The sequence below is a fragment of the Anopheles merus genome, chromosome 2R, assembly GCF_017562075.2.
Source record: "Anopheles merus strain MAF chromosome 2R, AmerM5.1, whole genome shotgun sequence".
Lineage (NCBI taxonomy): Eukaryota > Metazoa > Arthropoda > Insecta > Diptera > Culicidae > Anopheles > Anopheles merus.
The window spans coordinates 62,623,083-62,642,724 of NC_054082.1; the positions used below are offsets into that span (position 1 = coordinate 62,623,083).

Genomic DNA, 19,642 nt, shown 5'->3' on the forward strand with positions numbered 1-19,642 from the left:
GAGTGTGTGCTCGGCTGCCCATGTGGTCGCCAATGATGGGACGGCAGCCGGGGGCCTCGGTGTTGGCGGCGGTGGCGACCCAAACCGTTCGCGGTGTCCCGCAAGCACGGGGACCGGTGCCAACGCGATGGCCGCTGCGATGATGCAGCAAAAACGAGATGGGCCCGATCGCGATGGCGTCCGCGGGTTCTTGTTGGATCCCCCTTACGCAGGAGGATCCCATCCTCGTCGCCACTGTTGTGAACTGCTCTTTGCACTTATTATTTTATTCACACATATTAAAACATTACATAATAAATAATAATAAAAACGTAAAACACTTTAAAACGTACAATTGCGGTGGCCGCGCACCAGCCGCACCGAGCGCCCCTGCCGAGAGCTCCTGCTCGATCGGCTCGCTAACACACTCTAACTGTGCGCTCGGCACACACTAAGCCTTGCGCTGCTTAGTGTGTGCGACAGTGTGTGTGACACACTGTCGTCCTCCTGGACGTTGACCGGTGGCAGCGCAACTGCCACGGCAAGTCCAGGGGTCGGCACGGCTGCCCACAACAGTTTCTACTTAATTGAACAATTTTAAACCTTTTTAAATAGTATTTTACATTAATTTAATACGGAAATTATTTGGTATTTCACAATGGATGTGTCAAATCAGTACAATTTGCTCAAAGAACTGTCAAATTTGGAAAACCGCGTATCTCCGAATCCGCGTATAAGAGGTACCGTGTATCTCGGGGACCGCCTGCAATTTGTAAAACCTCGTATTTCTTTCAATTTGAATTAAACGTTGAACGTATCACAAAGGCACATAAAAGCAAGGCAGAAGAGTAAACCGAAGGCTGAAGGTGTTGTCAGTACAACGATCCCAAGGTGGAATGTATAATGAGGTGTAGTTATAGCGCTTTTGGCGATCCCCCCCCTGGGCTCCGATTCTGACAGATGGTTTTCCGCTTGTATATGTTTTGATGGATTGTTTACGTTTTGCATGGTCAATATTTGGTGAACATCAATTAGGGTGAATATTTTAGTTTATTAGAACACAGCCCGTGATTTAAAATGGAAATTTTCCTTCGAGAACTTGAAGCGTTCGCCAAACGCGGAAAACTAACTGTCAGTTTTCTTCGTCGATTCTTCTTCCACCTAGCTGTCAAAACGAGCTTATAACTTGACCTGCACCAGCAGCACCGAAGCTGTCAAAACACAAATTTGTGAGCCTTTCTGTCTGAAACAGTGTTGAAATCCAACAAAATCATACACTTTTTAGAGCTTTGTGCAAAGTCCGATAGGTTACGCTACAAAGAAACTTGACAGCAAGGGAAGAGGGAGAATATGTTTGGAAAAGAAGAAGGAAAAAATCAAAACATTTTTTGTAGCGTCTTTTGCAGCTTTGTGGTTCGCAGCTTCGTGACGTCTTTCGCAGCATTTTAGCACCCTTATACGCATTTGTATTGATATTTAAGTTAGTTTTCTACATGAAAAAGGACTCAAATGAGAAAAAAGTCTCGGTTATAAACAAATTGTGTGGCAAAAATCGCCATTTGCAGGCTCTGCGTAAGTCTGGCGTTTTATACCGAAGAGCCGCAAAACTGTTGAAGCAGTATAAAGAATCGGTGGAAGATATTGTGAAAGTGGTATCACCATCAGAACTACAAGGTAAGTATTCTAATGTAACAGCTATTAAGTTTACAGTTGTTCAATTAGCATTTCTTGTTGGCTGCGTTGTAGCAGCGTCGACTTCACCGGAGCTGTTCGATGGCAAGAATACCGATATGGCATCATCAGTTGATCCCGAACACATGCTTTTTCAAGAAACTCAGGATTTGGAACTGAACCTAAGTGAATCGGAAGATGAAGCATCGATGGACGACGAAGATCAGAACATAAGATCTGAGGACGATGAAAACGATCCTGACTACACCAAAATGACAAGCGAAGAGGGCTTACGGTATTGGGTGCTAGCTCGATCAGAATCCCACGCATCTTTAAAAAGTTTGCTAAAGTATCTTCGAGCCAACATAGATCTCCGTGTGCCTAAAGATCCAAAGACATTGCTGCGGACACGACGAAATCCTCGAATCGACGAATTTCGTCTATAGGCAATGGCCAATTTTTTGTATAATGGAATACGCCACTGCTTGACAAGTGAAATGCGGTAAGTTAATCTATCATTGCTTATGAAAGACGAATATATGTATTTGTTTAGAAAGTATATGGCTCCCGAAAAGCTGATGTTAGAATACTAAGTAATAATTTAAATAACCTTCTCTTTTAAAAGAAAACATACCGCAGTGCCACAGACGCTTCAGTACGATCTTAACATCGATGGCCTTCCTCTTAATACGCGATCTTAAACACAGTTCTGGCCAATTTTGTTGAAGGTTGTTGACCAGCCGAATCGGTGTCACAACGAATGGTCTTTTTGGATACGTCTGCGCCAAAGCGCACTCACAAAGGATTTTTAGATGGAGATTATATTCTGCATTGTACGGGGTCCACGCCGTTGATTGATTTGGACGAATTTGACATCATTCTGGATATGATTGTTGTTGATCATCTCCATCAAATAGACATTGGTGTTACAAAAAACTTACTTCACATTTGGTACATGGGAGTGTTACAAGAATGGAAAAGATGGAATCGCCAGCAACGTGAAGAATTTAAACAAAGACTCCTAAAAAAAATTCCCCTTTGAAACGAGCCAAAAAATGCGCCCGATTGACGACCTAGCATATTGGAAAGTGTCACATTCCATCATCTTGTCACAAGGGTTATGACAGATATGCACAACAGTGTATAGGGGGCTTATGGCACGCCAATGCGGGGCGCGATTCATGTGACGTTTGGCCACTGAACGATGATTCGGGAACAACGCTTGAGACGAAATAGAACTAAACAAGAACTACCAAAATTCCGGCTTGTGTCGAATTTATTAGTGGCGACGAGGATTAAACTAAAGGAAGGAAAATGGCACAAAAAAGTATCCAGCAAGCGATTCTTCAAATGACGCAAATTTTGCAGCAGCTTGCGCAACCAACTCCAGCACCTTCCAACCCGGAGAAGACTCTTGAAGCTTTGGCAACTAACATAAGCGAGTTTTCGTTCGACCCGGATAAAGGCATTACATTCGAAAAGTGGTTTTCCAGATACACAGACCTTTTCGATTCAGACGCAGGAAGCTTGGACGATGCGGCCAAAGTGCGCTTGCTCATGAGGAAGCTGGACACATCATCGCACACCCGGTATGCAAATTACATTTTACCAAAACTTCCTAAGGACATCAACTTCACGGACACCATTGCAACACTTGGTAAAATCTTCGGTGAGCAGACTTCCATCTTCAACAAAAGATACCAATGCTTGCAGCTTATCAAATCAGACGCAGAGGATATCATCACATACGGAGGGAAAGTAAACCGTGCTTGCGAAGATTTTGATTTTAAAAACATGAAAATCGACCAATTCAAATGCTTAGTTTTAATTTGCGGTCTCAAGGGTCATAGCTACGCGGATGTTCGAGCTAGGCTGCTCTCCCGGATCGAGAACGAATCAGCAGACGCACCCATCACCTTGCAGAATCTGATTGATGAGTACCAGCGACTCGTTAATCTGAAAACAGACACTTCCATAATCGAGCACCAGTCAAACTCGAAACCATCGGTGTACGCAGTTACTTCTAAGGTAAACAATCGTCAACAACACTTCCCGAAGCCGGATCAGAAAACACCCCGTACTCCTTGCTGGCAATGCGGTCAGATGCACTACATTCGCGATTGTCCATTTTCAAAACATCAGTGTCAACAATGCAATCGTGTAGGACACAAGGAGGGCTATTGTGCCTGTTTTTCAAAACAATCCAACGCAGGTGACAACACAAATTCCACACCGTCATCATCACAGTCAGCTACACAAAACGGTAAGAAACCTTTCAACAAAAACAAAGCTAAAAAAGAGGGACAGCAGAGAGGAGTTTTTGCGGTAAACAAAGAAGGCGTTGTTGCTAGACGCAAATACGTGGAAGTTCACATCAACAACAATAGTATCGAACTGCAGCTAGATTGTGGTTCAGATTACACAATTGTATCAAAGGACACACTAACCCTTCTTGGCAACCCCGAAATACATGCAACGGCATTGCAAGTCAAAACCGCAGGTAAGGTAAATCAGGTAAATCTCTCCCCTTAGTGTCCTGCGTTATCTCTTTCCGAGACATACTTCTCGAATTTTCCTGCGATATCTCTTTTCGAGACATAACGGTAACCGGTACATGTTACGTAACGCCGGTGGTTGGATTCAATGTATTAGGTAGCGAACTAATGGAAGCGTTCGGTCTATTTGATATTCCAATCAATGAATATTGTAAACAAGTTACCGGACCATCAGAAACTACCACCATTAACAACCTGGTAGGAAAATTTCCAACTTTATTTGAAGATGGATTGGGACGAAGCATCAAAACAAAGGTGAAACTGTTTTTGGTAGACGGAGCGACTCCTGTTTTCAAACCCAAGCGACCAGTTCCGTATCACTCACAAAGACTGGTAGAGAAGGAGTTGCTAAGACTTCAACGTTTGAATGTAATCGAGCCAATCGAATATTCAGACTGGGCTGCACCAATCGTGGTTGTGCGAAAGGCTCAAACAGATGCTGACGGCGATCCTGTAGTACGCATATGTGCAGACTATTCGACAGGGTTGAATGAAAGGCTAGAAGCAAACAAATATCCGCTACCCACACCAGATGAGATCATTGCTAAACTAGCAGGAAGTCAATATTTCAGTACAATTGACTTATCCGACGCCTATTTGCAGATCGAGGTGGAAGAACAATCACAAAAAGTCCTCACAATAAACACACACAAAGGACTGTTCAAGTACAAGCGTCTCCCACCAGGCGTAAAATCAGCTCCAGGGGCCTTCCAAAAGGTAGTTGACAACATGCTCAGCGACTTAGAAGGTGCCCAATCCTTCCTTGATGATATTTTGGTATTTGGACGAACACGTATAGAGCATGACAGAAACTTGGAACAAATACTAACAAAAATCCAAGAGTACGGGTTCAAATTGAAGGCAGAGAAATGCAAATTTCGAATGACACAAGTCAAATACCTAGGCCATATTATCAGCGGGAAAGGTGTGTCTACAGATCCGGAGAAAGTAGCATCCATAGCAAAGATGCCAGTTCCGAAGAATATATCAGAGCTACAATCATTTCTAGGAGCAGTGAATTACTATGCAAGATTCATTCGGGAAATGCACACATTGCGCAAACCACTAGATGAACTGCTGAAACAAAATGTAGCATGGAACTGGAACGACAACTGCCAAAAATCGTTTGATCGATTCAAAGAGCTTCTACAGTCAGACCTTATGCTTACACACTTCAATCCAGAGCTAGAAATAATTGTAGCCGCAGACGCATCCAACAGTGGTATCGGTGCTACAATTAGACACAGGTTCCCTGACAACAGTGAAAAGATCATTCAGCACGCATCACGATCATTAACACCAGCGGAACAAAAATATGGTCAAATTGACAAAGAAGCATTGGCTCTGGTTTATGCAGTGACTAAATTTCACCGCATGATTCTTGGCAGACGGTTTGTGTTGGAAACAGATCACCAACCGCTACTTCGCATTTTCGGCTCGCATAAAGGCATCCCAACACACACATCGAACAGATTGCCGCGGTTTGGATTAACACTAATGTGTTATGATTTCGAACATGCCCATTTTGCCCCGCTTTCCCCTACCACGTATCGTTATTCGCACCACTCATTGTTCCCACTGTTCCCAGCACCATGCTTAACGAAGACGCATTCACTGTACAGTTTCGGGAAATATGGCCGAACTTACCACAACGCCTGCACTTCGGTCCCTTTGTCTGCTTCGATGGTGCACCTTGTTGATTTCTCGGCTGCCATTGATGCTTCGTCGTTCCAAGAAAGACCGCCTTTTCAGATGACGCACTCGATTTGTATTCCTGCAGCTACTTAGCTTTTATGATATCGCAAGTTATCGCCGTTCCAGAATTTTCTAGCGCCATGATCATCGGCTTGTACTCATCAGGTAACCCGGCGAGAAGTAACGTGCCGATCCACTCTTCACTGATGTCGAAACCAATACCACGCAACTGGTGTGCTGTACCCACTATGTCGTTCACGAAACTTTCCATAGACGCACACGATGCTAACGTTGTGTTGACGAATTTCCTTAGAAGTCCTACACGACGCGTTAGTCCCGTATCCTCGAACGCTGCTTCCAGCTTCTTCCACACGTCCCGCGCAGTTTCCGCATCTTTAACATGGACGTAATTGATCGGGTCCAACAGTAAAATAATTTTTGCTCTCGCTTTCCGGCACTTCTGCTTGTCCACTTTCGTCTCATCTTCCAGTTTTACCGCCTGCCACAGGTCCTCCAGCTCAAGGAAAGTTTCTACAGCAAACTTCCACGTTGGCCAATTTTCGCGACCAACAAGCCTTTCAATCGACGGTAAATTATTTGCAGAACTAGTAGCCATTTTGTTTTACTGCGTTGGGTCTGGGCCCATAACCTATTGGAAACACCCCAAGCGACAAAATCAACATACTTTCTCACTCTCTCAAGTTTACCGATCTATTTTGTAGAACGAGAAAGCATGTCGATTTTGTTAGTTGGGACACGTCTGGATGGTTCGAGTTCAGATAATAGAGTGAGAGTTTATTTACAAGTGTACACAATAGTTCATGCTTTCGGGTTGGACAATATCCAACATCTGTCAAATGACAGTTCGACCCAACTAACCTACAATGACAGTTCGCTTCTATCAACACCTGTATTACCATAAAATTTGCCAATTTTTAGCTAAGCGGTTACATGCTAATTGTTCTTACTCGCTAAAATGCTGCGTTGACAACATGCGATCGACCACTGATCGTGCGCGTGCTCGCAGCATTGTTTATTATTATTTTATTTATTTATTTTCGAGCTAGCGTAGCCAAACCGTCTTCGATCATTTGATCGAGCGGATGGCTGTCACGAACTAGTAAGCTAATTATTGTAACCGCCAGCGACAGACTGTAGAAAGGCCGGGGGACATTGTCCGTACTCGCTAGTGTATTTTTAATTTGCACTAGCGCAGTTGGCGACGACCAGTGCATGCTAGATGTCGGTATAATTTATGTGCAGTGCTGCAAAATGTCATGAGTATCACGAGATTTTCACCAACGAAAACAATGAACATATCCGTGGTAGCTTGATGCTCATTGCTGATTGTGATCAAGGTGTATGGATATTAGGAGGTGAAGTGCTTCAGAGCAAATTGACATTTCACGACTTGACATAACAATACTGCGTGCTCCGGTATTAAAATCGGGAAGGGCTCGAGGGGGGTATAGAAAATTGTATGCGATTTGACATAACAATACTCAACGATGGCGCCCGGCAAACGCGCTAATAATTCACCTTCTAAATAAACACACCTTGGATTGTGATATAGAAATGATAACCACGCCGTTTGGTTGTCTTCTGTCTAATGCCCGTTTATTTCTCCTCCATGCGGTTTGTCGCTTTGACAGATTAGCGTTGTCGGAGCTGTCTGAACCTGCACGTCACTGATTGAAGTGCAGGGCTGCCAAACACCACACTGATAATCAATAAAAGTTTGTCATGACATGCTGAACACGACATGCGAGTTCTTGAGTCCAACTCTGACTGACAAGCTTAGCTTAATGCCGGCGCAAGCATAATCATGATTTTTTTCTGGCTGTGAACAGTGGTGTTAAATGCCACTTTTTCAGTCATAAACACTCATGACTGAAACGAAACGAAAAAATCAGATCACGTACACAACTGAGATGATCAGTGACTATACTCAAACAGTTCGAGGATCAATCATATGCTTGGTGACATTTTGACTAACACCCTACTCTTGGTCACTCACTGTTGTCGGCACATTGTTGTCGGCGATAATCAGGACATTCTCGGAATATACTTGGCGTGGGCTCTAACAACAAAATAAGCATGCTTTCTCCCTCTGCCTGCTTTGATTATCTGTTAGGTCAAACAGCGAGAAAACTTGCTCATTTTGTTTCTTGGAACCACTATCACGCATCGCATATCTCGCATGACCATCGCGATGATCACCGACTGAAAATGTCGCGACCAAGCGACTGACCAAGAGTTGGTTGCACACAATGTCACCAAGCATGTGATGGTCGCACCAACTGTTTGAAACTCGCCTCTGATCATTACAGTAGAGCTCGTAACGCTGAGATGATTTAGTTTCAGCCGGAATTTGTCATGACTATGTCAGTGACATTTCCCAAAACTGATCACAGCAAAAAAAAGCCGTGACATAGTGACTGACCCAGCGATGGTCGCAAACATGTCATAAGCATGTTTTGGTCACACCAACCGTTCTGAGTATTACTTCTGATTATCACAATTGGGTACGTGACGCTGATATGGATTTTGTTTCAGTCATATTTTTTATGACATTGATAGTGACATTTTGCAGCACTGTGTATGTGTCAACATTATTCATACTTGGTGTATCATCAAGTTTCGGCTACTTGTATGCCGTTTGAAATGTTGATAAACCCCCATAAATTGCAACAAAGTAGGCCGTTAATTGTTGCTGGACAAATCGTCACTCATACAAAGCGCTGGGCAACATTTCTCCGCATCTTCCAATATCTATTCAAAGCGAAAGGCCATGGGAGTGACAAAATGCTGACAAATTTTTCAAAATGTGAGCTCTTGTCACTTTTTTGAGCTTTTGTCCAAATTTTGTACCCTGTAGCAGCCAGGAAAAAAAGTTGACAAAAGTTGACAAAAAGTGACAAAATTTGACGTTTGCTCAAAAATGAAAACAATTTCATATTCAGAGCGGTTATGGTTTGTTACTTGGAAATTGGTTGTTGGAACATTGGAACATGTTTGTGGTTATTGTATGTTTGTGGTTGTTGCTTTATCTTGATTATTATATATTTTCTCTAGTCTTAGATTATATTTTTATAGATAAATTATGCTTTTTCATGAATTTCCAAAAATATAATCAGATATGAATTTGAGAATATAAAACTTGGAATTATATTTTCAAGACAAATACAGGCGGTCCCCGAGATACACGGTTAATGGGGACCGAAAACGACCGCAAAATACCGCGTATCTCGAATTTCCGCGTAAGTCGAATCTCGGGATTTCCAGCCAAAATATCTCTAATTTTCGTGCAATTTTGCAAGTAGGGGGTGGTTTTTGTCAGCAAATTAATTATTTGATATGTTTCTACTTAATTGAACAATTTTAAACCTTTTTAAATAGTATTTTACATTAATTTAATACGGAAATTATTTGGTATTTCACAATGGATGTGTCAAATCAGTACAATTTGCTCAAAGAACTGTCAAATTTGGAAAACCGCGTATCTCCGAATCCGCGTATAAGAGGTACCGTGTATCTCGGGGACCGCCTGCAATTTGTAAAACCTCGTATTTCTTTCAATTTGAATTAAACGTTGAACGTATCACAAAGGCACATAAAAGCAAGGCAGAAGAGGATGGATTCAATGTATTAGGTACATTGAATCGTGGTTGGATTCAATGTATTAGGTAGCGAACTGATGGAAGCGTTCGGTCTATTTGATATTCCAATCAATGAATATTGTAAACAAGTTACCGGACCATCAGAAACTACCACCATTAACAACCTGGTAGGAAAATTTCCAACTTTATTTGAAGATGGATTGGGACGAAGCATCAAAACAAAGGTGAAACTGTTTTTGGTAGACGGAGCGACTCCTGTTTTCAAACCCAAGCGACCAGTTCCGTATCACTCACAAAGACTGGTAGAGAAGGAGTTGCTAAGACTTCAACGTTTGAATGTAATCGAGCCAATCGAATATTCAGACTGGGCTGCACCAATCGTGGTTGTGCGAAAGGCTCAAACAGATGCTGACGGCGATCCTGTAGTACGCATATGTGCAGACTATTCGACAGGGTTGAATGAAAGGCTAGAAGCAAACAAATATCCGCTACCCACACCAGATGAGATCATTGCTAAACTAGCAGGAAGTCAATATTTCAGTACAATTGACTTATCCGACGCCTATTTGCAGATCGAGGTGGAAGAACAATCACAAAAAGTCCTCACAATAAACACACACAAAGGACTGTTCAAGTACAAGCGTCTCCCACCAGGCGTAAAATCAGCTCCAGGGGCCTTCCAAAAGGTAGTTGACAACATGCTCAGCGACTTAGAAGGTGCCCAATCCTTCCTTGATGATATTTTGGTATTTGGACGAACACGTATAGAGCATGACAGAAACTTGGAACAAACACTAACAAAAATCCAAGAGTACGGGTTCAAATTGAAGGCAGAGAAATGCAAATTTCGAATGACACAAGTCAAATACCTAGGCCATATTATCAGCGGGAAAGGTGTGTCTACAGATCCGGAGAAAGTAGCATCCATAGCAAAGATGCCAGTTCCGAAGAATATATCAGAGCTACAATCATTTCTAGGAGCAGTGAATTACTATGCAAGATTCATTCGGGAAATGCACACATTGCGCAAACCACTAGATGAACTGCTGAAACAAAATGTAGCATGGAACTGGAACGACAACTGCCAAAAATCGTTTGATCGATTCAAAGAGCTTCTACAGTCAGACCTTATGCTTACACACTTCAATCCAGAGCTAGAAATAATTGTAGCCGCAGACGCATCCAACAGTGGTATCGGTGCTACAATTAGACACAGGTTCCCTGACAACAGTGAAAAGATCATTCAGCACGCATCACGATCATTAACACCAGCGGAACAAAAATATGGTCAAATTGACAAAGAAGCATTGGCTCTGGTTTATGCAGTGACTAAATTTCACCGCATGATTCTTGGCAGACGGTTTGTGTTGGAAACAGATCACCAACCGCTACTTCGCATTTTCGGCTCGCATAAAGCAGGGTGGCCACTCGAATCAGGATTTGAAATTCCCGGTTTTTTCCCGGTTTTTCCCGGATTTTTTAGGGGTTTTCCCGGTTTATTACACTTCATTTGCCCGTAGTTGATTGCCTTATGCGATACTAAAATTTCAAAGCATTTTTTTGACAATGTTATAGGTAACTCTAATAGTATTTATAACTTCGTCTATAATTAGTATGACAGTGCAAAGCTGCATGTTATCGATGTAACAAGAATTAAATAAAATAACCTTAAACTATTATTTAAAAATAAAACTATTAAGCATTATAAACGTTTTTTATAAGATTGCTGAAACAGCTTATTTATTCAAATTACTCATTTTCTCTTCGATCAAGGCTACTTCTTTCTGAGCATCTGCGAGAATTTTGGATTTAACTAATTCTAATTCCTTAAGTGCTTGATTCGTTGTCTTTTTTCTAGCACTGGCATCGTCCTTTTGTGCCCTTTCCTTCTTCTTTTGCTCCAGGCTCTCGACGTATCGTCCATGCGCGTTTCGGGCGTACTGGATGAGTGATTTATTTATGTCTACCCCTAAAACACCACCGGCGTTCAAAATAGCGTCGTATACTATTCGCTGCGCCACTAAGCTTTCGTCGATTAAATTAACTATCAGACACTCTTTGTTTATAGAAAATCCTCGCTCTAGTGTTGCATTGCCATGTGATAGAATTAAAATTTTTTTAAAAAAATTCTTAAGTTTGAGAATTCTTTTCTCGAATCCGCAAGAACTTTAAACCAAAAATTATCTAGTCGACATTCATGTCGCTTGTAGGCAGCTAGAGATGACTTTATGCTAGAAATTTCTACCGCATTTGTGAATTCCTGACGAACTTTGTCCGCTACATTACCCCCTAAATGGTCTCTTTGGACCATGTAATCTAGGCAGTACTCCAACCTTTTCAAGGCAATATCAAGCGATTTTGTGATGGTCTCTGGATTGATACATGAGATATATCGTGTAAAACTGTGTGACAGTGGAGAACGGTCACAAATTTTTGTTAAAAATGCGATATAATAAGCTTTACAATCGTTCTTAAACTGAAGGATCACCTTTTCAGATATTTTTCCACTTGTCATTATTGTTTTAATTGCCGCTTTGACTCCAAAGCCTATATCAACTTGCGATGTCGGTAGTGTGTTGTTATCTTTGAGCTCAATATTGGTAATCGCTTTAGCTTTTACATTTAAGCATTCCGATTTTAAAACCTTACTCATTATAGAATGGGTAATTGAAGTTAACTCATCAAACAAAAATGGCGCCATAGGAGCATCACATTGAAATTCTCGCAAAAAGGGTTCCACACATCCAGCTGAGGAAATAAAAAAGGCAAGTTTTGGGCTCAACATTTCATCAGAAATGGTCTTTTCTATTAAAGCGAATGGCCTAGACTGAGCAACTGCAGCAAAACTCCTTTTGAAAGAATGGTGACCTTCCTTGAGTTTTTTGTCACGTTGGTTTTTGACCGCAGCCACATAGACTTTCAAATAAGGAATCATTTTAGATGCACGCTCAGCCACATTCAAATTTTCAACCCATCGAATAGGACAAAATTTCAGTGGGAATAAATTGGATCCGGTAGTTTCTTTATAATCTGCACGGCGCAACGGAAAGTCTTTGAACAAATAATAGAGGGATGTCAAAAACTCGTCAATGTTCCATTCAGTGTGCTTCATACCATTTTTAAAAGCATTATGAATAGCATGTAAGCCGCAACTACCTATGTTTAATAAATCAAAAGATGGTACCCCACGCAGATTTCGAAGTTCTTCGCATAAGTCCTTCATTAAACGCCAATTTACATTCGGTCCGTCCATGCTTAGCTGAATCACGTTATTCAGTAGAGCAGGCTTTCTTTCTGTGCACTGTTTCAATCCGTTAAGGAGATCAACTGCACGAGAAGAATCTAAAAACGCTGATCCAATGTATCGACATTCTACCTGTTCCTTATTTTCATTCCAAAATCTCACACTAACATCCATCTGTTGGCGTTGTGAAACTTTGTTCAATGTTTCATCGAAACCAATTACTATTTCGGAACATACATCAAGTTGCTTAAATATTTCGTTTGTGAAATAAGGTGCCAGACCAAAAGTTATTAGATACGCAAGTTTTGTGCGTCCCATCTCGAGCTTGGCGGCAATTTGGCTGTCCGGAAACATAGTTTTGAACAAATTAGTGTTAGCCCCAGCACTGCGATAGGAGTTATGAGTGGCAATAGTTTCCAGAGCCCACACAATTTCAGCACTTGTAACTTGCTCGTTTAGCATGAATCTATTCAAGACGTTGGAAGCCTTAGAGTGTTGATTATCAGTGTTCGTGGAAGAATCTGAAGCTGAGATTTGGGTAGCCATTGCAGTGGAAATTGAAGAAAGTGACGGAGATGACGACAACAGGTTATTACCAACGATTTGATCTGTAAAAAAGAAGAAAGGAACTCTCTTAAAAATCAATAACCATATTTTTGCGTGCATAGCACTACCATTATATAACACTACATAAATTTAATCATTAAGCTGAAGTTACAGAATTCGTGAAAGTGTAAATTAATTGCTAGTTATCGGGTAATACACCAACTACCATAACTGTAAATTAGTGATCTCCAACCTGTGATCCGCTGCATTAACGGTTCGCGAAAAAAAAATGTTTTTCTAAGAATTGCTTATTACCATACACATAGTTCAATTGTTTTCACATCATCAAGATAAAATTTACAACAGTTACGTATAGAATAAAGTGAAATTGAACGTGAAATTTTGGGGTTTTCGACTATATTGCATAATTTTTTTATTAGAATATGGCTTATTCTACACCAAAAGAAAGGAAATTAAATTCCCCAAGTATCTAGACTAGAAATCATATTGAATTAATAATCTAATGCTTTTCATTGTAACTCCCAGATTTGTTCACGGTGAAACAATAATGGTCAGCGGAGAATCATAACGAAATGTATTTAATTCTACATTTGAATATTTAACAGTCGAAAAAGTTGGGGAATTGAATATTCTTTCTTTTGGAGTGTGATAGGCCATATTCTCATGAATATTAAATGAAATATAGTTATATGAATATATATATATATATATATATATATATATATATATATATATATATATATATATATATATATATATATATATATATATATATATATATATATATATATATATATATATATATATATATATATATATATATATATATATATATATATATATATATATATATATATATATATATATATATATATATATATATATATATATATATATATATATATATATATATATATATATATATATATAGTTATGAAATATATTTCCAAAGCCAAGTGGTCAGCGATGCTAAAATAGTTAGAGAGCACTGCTGTAACTATATGATTTGCAGAATATTTTATGCCGCATATCAGTACTACAACCAATATCACAAATACTTTATTAATACTTGTAAATAAAATATCACCAACATCCAGCTATTATTTATACTCATAAAATACATTGTTAATACACAAAGAAACTTTAAACACGGCCGGCTGTGGGCGTCTTAATAGCGGTCTAGATGAAGTGGGTAGTGAGATGAAAAAAAAAATCAGGTTATGATTAAAATCATTACGTTGTTGAGGTTTTTGTAATCTGATCTAGCTTTTGTCTGATCGGATTAGCTTTGAATCTATATTCACTTTATGGGTAAGGCAGTTTTTAAATAATTTTTGAAAACCTTTTTGCACATTTTGGTTTGTATTCTCAAAACAATCAAAACTTCCAAGAATGCCAACGGCATACGGAAATGATTACTGGTGGTCCTTTCCTTGGTGACCGGCATTAGCGTTTTGCGGGAGTAACAACAATCATCGTCAACAACTGTACTCTACTCACAAGAATAGCAGCGAAGCGCAGATCAAAGAATGTTTTTCTAAGAATTATTGCGGTTGGCCAAAATCTCATCGCACACATAACAGTATTGATGTACTTTGAAGAGTTTAAATCGTAATACAAAAAAAAACTCAATTTTGCTGCAGCATATTTGGTTCAAAATCAACTGCTTGCGTTGGTGATGCCAGCGGAACGGAAAGTTAATAAAAATCAGCATCGGTCGGAAAGGGTTAATCTACTACAAACACTCTTTTTAATACTTCTGTATAGAACACCATCCTAACTTTGCTACTTTAAAATTATAAACAGGTTATAACTTTTACACATACCAAAAACCAAACATTAAAAATGTAACTACCGCCAAACGGTTATTTACTTACTTGGTAAAAAATGGCTGATTGGAAGGTTAGTTTTTCGAACCAACACTTGATGATGATGTGCTTTGCTTTTTTCATGACTTAACAAAGCCACTCTACCCATAGTGTTGATTTTTATTTTTTTGTTACACCATTTGCAAACCGCTGCATATACGTCCTTCGGGTCAGGAGAACACCATGGAAATGAATTTTCATAGTTTGGATTGTATGTGGTAGGCATAGCAGACAATCTATGGGAGACTATTATTAATAATTAATAAATCAACCAATTTGCAGCCAGTGCTGTATAAAACTTACCTGATAGCAAATTAAGTAATTTGAAAAACACACTTCAATAAACTGAATATCAACCAATTCAAACGATACCGTGATTTGCACTTGCACTTTGAGAATCCAATTTTAAATCTTATCACATCACATTCGATGCTGTTCTGTTCAACTCAAACCGCAAAATGAACTAAAAGTGTCCACAACCACGACAATCGAAGCCTCCAACTAGCCAGCGATTCGAACCCCCCCCCCCCACCCACTCTTACTTACTCCATCATTTATTCTGTTGCAGCTTAAGCTTTTGATTTCATTCTATACACATACCATTACACGATCACGGCTGCGCTATCGAAACGGTTGTTCTTCGATTCTCGGGAACGGAAACGACGCAAGACTCATCCATACTACTAGAGCACCCATTCTGCATAGGCTAGAGCAAAACCCCGTGAAAACAAAAGAGCAACAATTGGACTGTGGGAGAAAAGGCAGATCAACGTGCGCGCACGATTTCTGGGACTCCACACAATCGGGCGGAATGATGGTAAAGACCATCCAAACCGAAACGTAAAATTCCAATGTGGTTGGTACGTTGAAATTGTTTAAGGGGGAGGGAGGATAACAAGTTCCCAAAAAATAATACATATCGCCTGGACAAATACGGGGCGTAATGTGGATCGCCCACTCCACCCACCGTTAAATCCGCCACTGCCACAACCTACGGTGTGTTGAACAAAATACAGACGCACGGAATAGCGTGTACCCGATTCGGCGAACGTAAAGTTTGCACCAGTGCGAATGAGAAGTACAATCAATTCGTACCATATGACGATGAAACAGACTGTGTTTTCCATAGACATTGGTGCGACGATGTAGGTAAGCCCGCGGTAGGTTGGGAAAAAAACACATAAGAAAGCAGGTGGCTGAAAATACACTTGGTACACGAGAGCTGTGATATATTCCCGTTTTTTTTAGCGAAATTCCCGGTTTTTCCCGGTTTTTCCCGGATAAATAAAATTCCCGGCTGATTCCCGGTTTTCCCGGTTTTCCCGGTTGAGTGGCCACCCTGGCATAAAGGCATCCCAACACACACATCGAACAGATTGCCGCGGTTTGGATTAACACTAATGTGTTATGATTTCGAACTGCGATACATTTCAACAACAAAATTTGGCTATGCTGATTTCCTCTCCAGACTCATCAATACAGCAAACAAGGTAGAAGAGGAGTACATAATTGCATCAGTGCAATTGGAAGAGGAGATGACAGCTGTTCTGCAAGATTCGGCCGACAAAATGCCAATCACATCAAATATGATCGCTAAAGCCACACAACACGATGAAATGTTAAACCGTATCATTGAATACATACTCAATGGTTGGCCAACTAGCGCAAAAGAATGCGAACATCCAGGAGATTCATCTTTCTATCTACGCAAAGAAGGGCTGACTCTAACTCAAGGATGCATTCTGTTTGGAGAACGCGTGGTCATACCATCAGTCTTCCAAAAGCGTGTTCTGAAAATGCTACATCAAGGGCATCCAGGCATTGTAAGAATGAAAAGTCTCACAAGAAGTATTGTTTACTGGCCCAACATTGACAAGCAGATTGAGGATGAAGTAAAACAGTGTAAGAGTTGTGCATCAGCTTCAAAATCTCCACCGCACGCTCCACCAGAGTCTTGGCCAACAGGTCAATACTTTTTCCTCGTAGTTGATGCTTATTCTCGTTGGCCAGAAATCTTCGCAACATCAACCACAACAGCGACGGTCACAATACAATTCCTTAGAAGCTGCTTTGCGCGGTTTGGATTACCGAATGTGATTGTCTCCGACAATGCGAGGGCATTCACGGGAGATGAATTCAATAATTTCTGCAAGTCCAACGGCATCATTCACATACGAACCGCTCCCTATCATCCACAATCCAATGGACAAGTGGAACGGTTTGTAGACACCATGAAGAGAGCCCTAAAGAAAATTAACAAGGGATAGCCTATGCAGGAAACATTGGACACATTCTTGGCATCGTATCGGTCGACACCAAACGCTACAATAGGACAAAGAACACCAAGTGAAATGATGTTTTCTTGGAACATGCGGACTACACTCGACCTACTGCGTCCTTACAAGAGTCCTGAAACAGACAAACCGCAGCACAACAAGCAGAAGCGACAATTTTGTCCCAACGACAATGTATACACAAAAGTATACAAGGGGAACTCCTGGCATTGGGAATCGGGTCGAGTAATTGAACGGGTTGGTACAGTTAATTACAATGTATTTTTAGATCAAAAAGGAATACTCATCAGATCGCACCTAAACCAACTTCGAGCTCGACACGAATCTACATCAGACGAAGGTGATATCGATGAAGGACGTCAAGATCAACTATCACTGGATGTTCTACTCGATGAGTTCAACCTTCCCAAACTGGATCGAGGCCCTGACACTCAAGCTGATTCGGAGGCTACTTCCCAACGACCGGCAACAGGGGTTACGGCAGCTCAACCGGCACCGAGTCAGATTCCAGTACGACAACGGTCATCACATGGTCGCACAATTCGCCTACCAGCGCGATTCCAGCCCTACGTGCTGTCTTAAACCAGGGAGATGTCACATTCCATCATCTTGTCACAAGGGTTATGACAGATATGCACAACAGTGTATAGGGGGCTTATGGCACGCCAATGCGGGGCGCGATTCATGTGACGTTTGGCCACTGAACGATGATTCGGGAACAACGCTTGAGACGAAATAGAACTAAACAAGAACTACCAAAATTCCGGCTTGTGTCGAATTTATTAGAAAGGATCAGATTGCAAAACGTTTCTCCATTACGCGGCTCCCGTAGTATTGGAAGGATTGTTGAGTGAGTAGGAATATAAGCATTTTATGCTTCATTTCTGTGCTATAACGATACTTTCATCAACCGAACATAAAGAAAACTGGAAAGCTGCTGGTACTATGCTAAAAACTTTTGTAGAAACATTTGCCGATGTATATCATAAAAAAGCTGTTACGTCCAATGTACATAGTCTAATCCTCCTCGAAGAAGAAGTAGAGTGGTTTGGTCCTGTTGACTATCACTCAACATATGCATATGAACGCAAGCTAGGAAATATAAAAAACAGGCTCATTAGAACTAATTGTAGATGTTTAGAACAGGAAATTCGTAGAATATCGGAAATTGAAAATTTTACAGGAGCTCAACAAAACGATCAACCATTTCGTCAGCCGTTTTATACGCAAAGAGGGCAAACTATTACTATGAATGTAAGGAAAAATTTAAAGCTGCGAAATGATGATGCCAACGATATGTTTATGACCACCAAAAACGTAATTTTCAAATTTGTTACAGTAAGACAAGAGGAAGACAAGTTGATGATATTTGGAAAAATGTTTCCCCGTATTTTCGAATATTTTGACGAGCACATTTCTTCCACAAAGCTACATATATACTCTGTTTATAAAGATGATTTGAAAAATGACGAGGTTGTATTAGAATGCTCCGATGTCAAACATAAATTTGCTAGAACTATATAAGAAGCTGAAGGAGATATGGTATTATTTCCATTATTAAATACACTTAATGACCAATACAAAATAACTTGATAAGTGAATAATAAAAACCATTGTAACTTGTTAACAAAATATCGATTTCATTTATTTTGTACTGCATTGTATTGTATATAAGAGTTCTAAGATATCACATGAATTAAGAGGCGAAAGTCAATGAAGTTTTAAGTCAAAAGCTTTTAAACCTCAATTAAACTTAAAGATTCTTAAATCAACTATTTGTTTGGTTGCATTCCTGCCGGCTTAGACAGTATGTAGCGTATCTCAATTTAAGTATGAAGAAATCTGCAACTTCACGGTCCCTACTTTGGATAGTTCAGTACTTCCTATAGTTTTAAACAAGTCTATTATTCCTTTACTCTAACTCTAAGCGACTCTAAGCGAAGCCGGAGCCTTGAAAAAACTTGATGACGCCCTAGCCACACTGAGCATGGACCTCGTAGCTCTACAAGAGATTCGGTGGCTAGGGGACGGTGTGCAGAACAGGCGTGGTAAGCATTGCTAAGACATTTACTACAGCTGCCACGACCGCCACCGCGTGCTCGGAACGGGTTTCGCCGTAGGTCCCCGGTTGAAACCCGTAATCATGGAT

At 40.5% G+C, this 19,642-nt stretch overlaps 1 protein-coding gene across 2 annotated transcripts; it reads left to right on the plus strand.

Annotated features, from left to right (window-relative positions):
* Positions 1-1,205: 1,205 nt before the first annotated feature.
* On the plus strand, positions 1,206-19,089 carry LOC121589978 (uncharacterized protein K02A2.6-like). Of its 2 annotated transcripts, XM_041909284.1 has the most exons (3): positions 1,206-1,653; positions 1,726-2,152; positions 2,276-5,751. In XM_041909284.1, the coding sequence occupies exon 3, from the start codon at positions 2,965-2,967 to the stop codon at positions 4,180-4,182; it is 1,218 nt and encodes a 405-aa protein (XP_041765218.1). In that variant the 5' UTR covers positions 1,206-1,653; positions 1,726-2,152; positions 2,276-2,964; the 3' UTR covers positions 4,183-5,751. The 2 variants fall into 2 exon arrangements, with proteins under 2 accessions (XP_041765218.1, XP_041765219.1); XM_041909285.1 differs by lacking the exons at positions 1,726-2,152; positions 2,276-5,751 and adding an exon at positions 17,762-19,089.
* The last annotated feature ends 553 nt before the right edge of the window (positions 19,090-19,642 follow it).

What these genes read in the sequence shown, in the direction of transcription:
- LOC121589978 (XM_041909284.1), top strand. Translation starts at nt 2,965, where the DNA reads ATGGCACAAAAAAGTATCCAGCAAGCGATTCTTCAAATGACGCAAATT.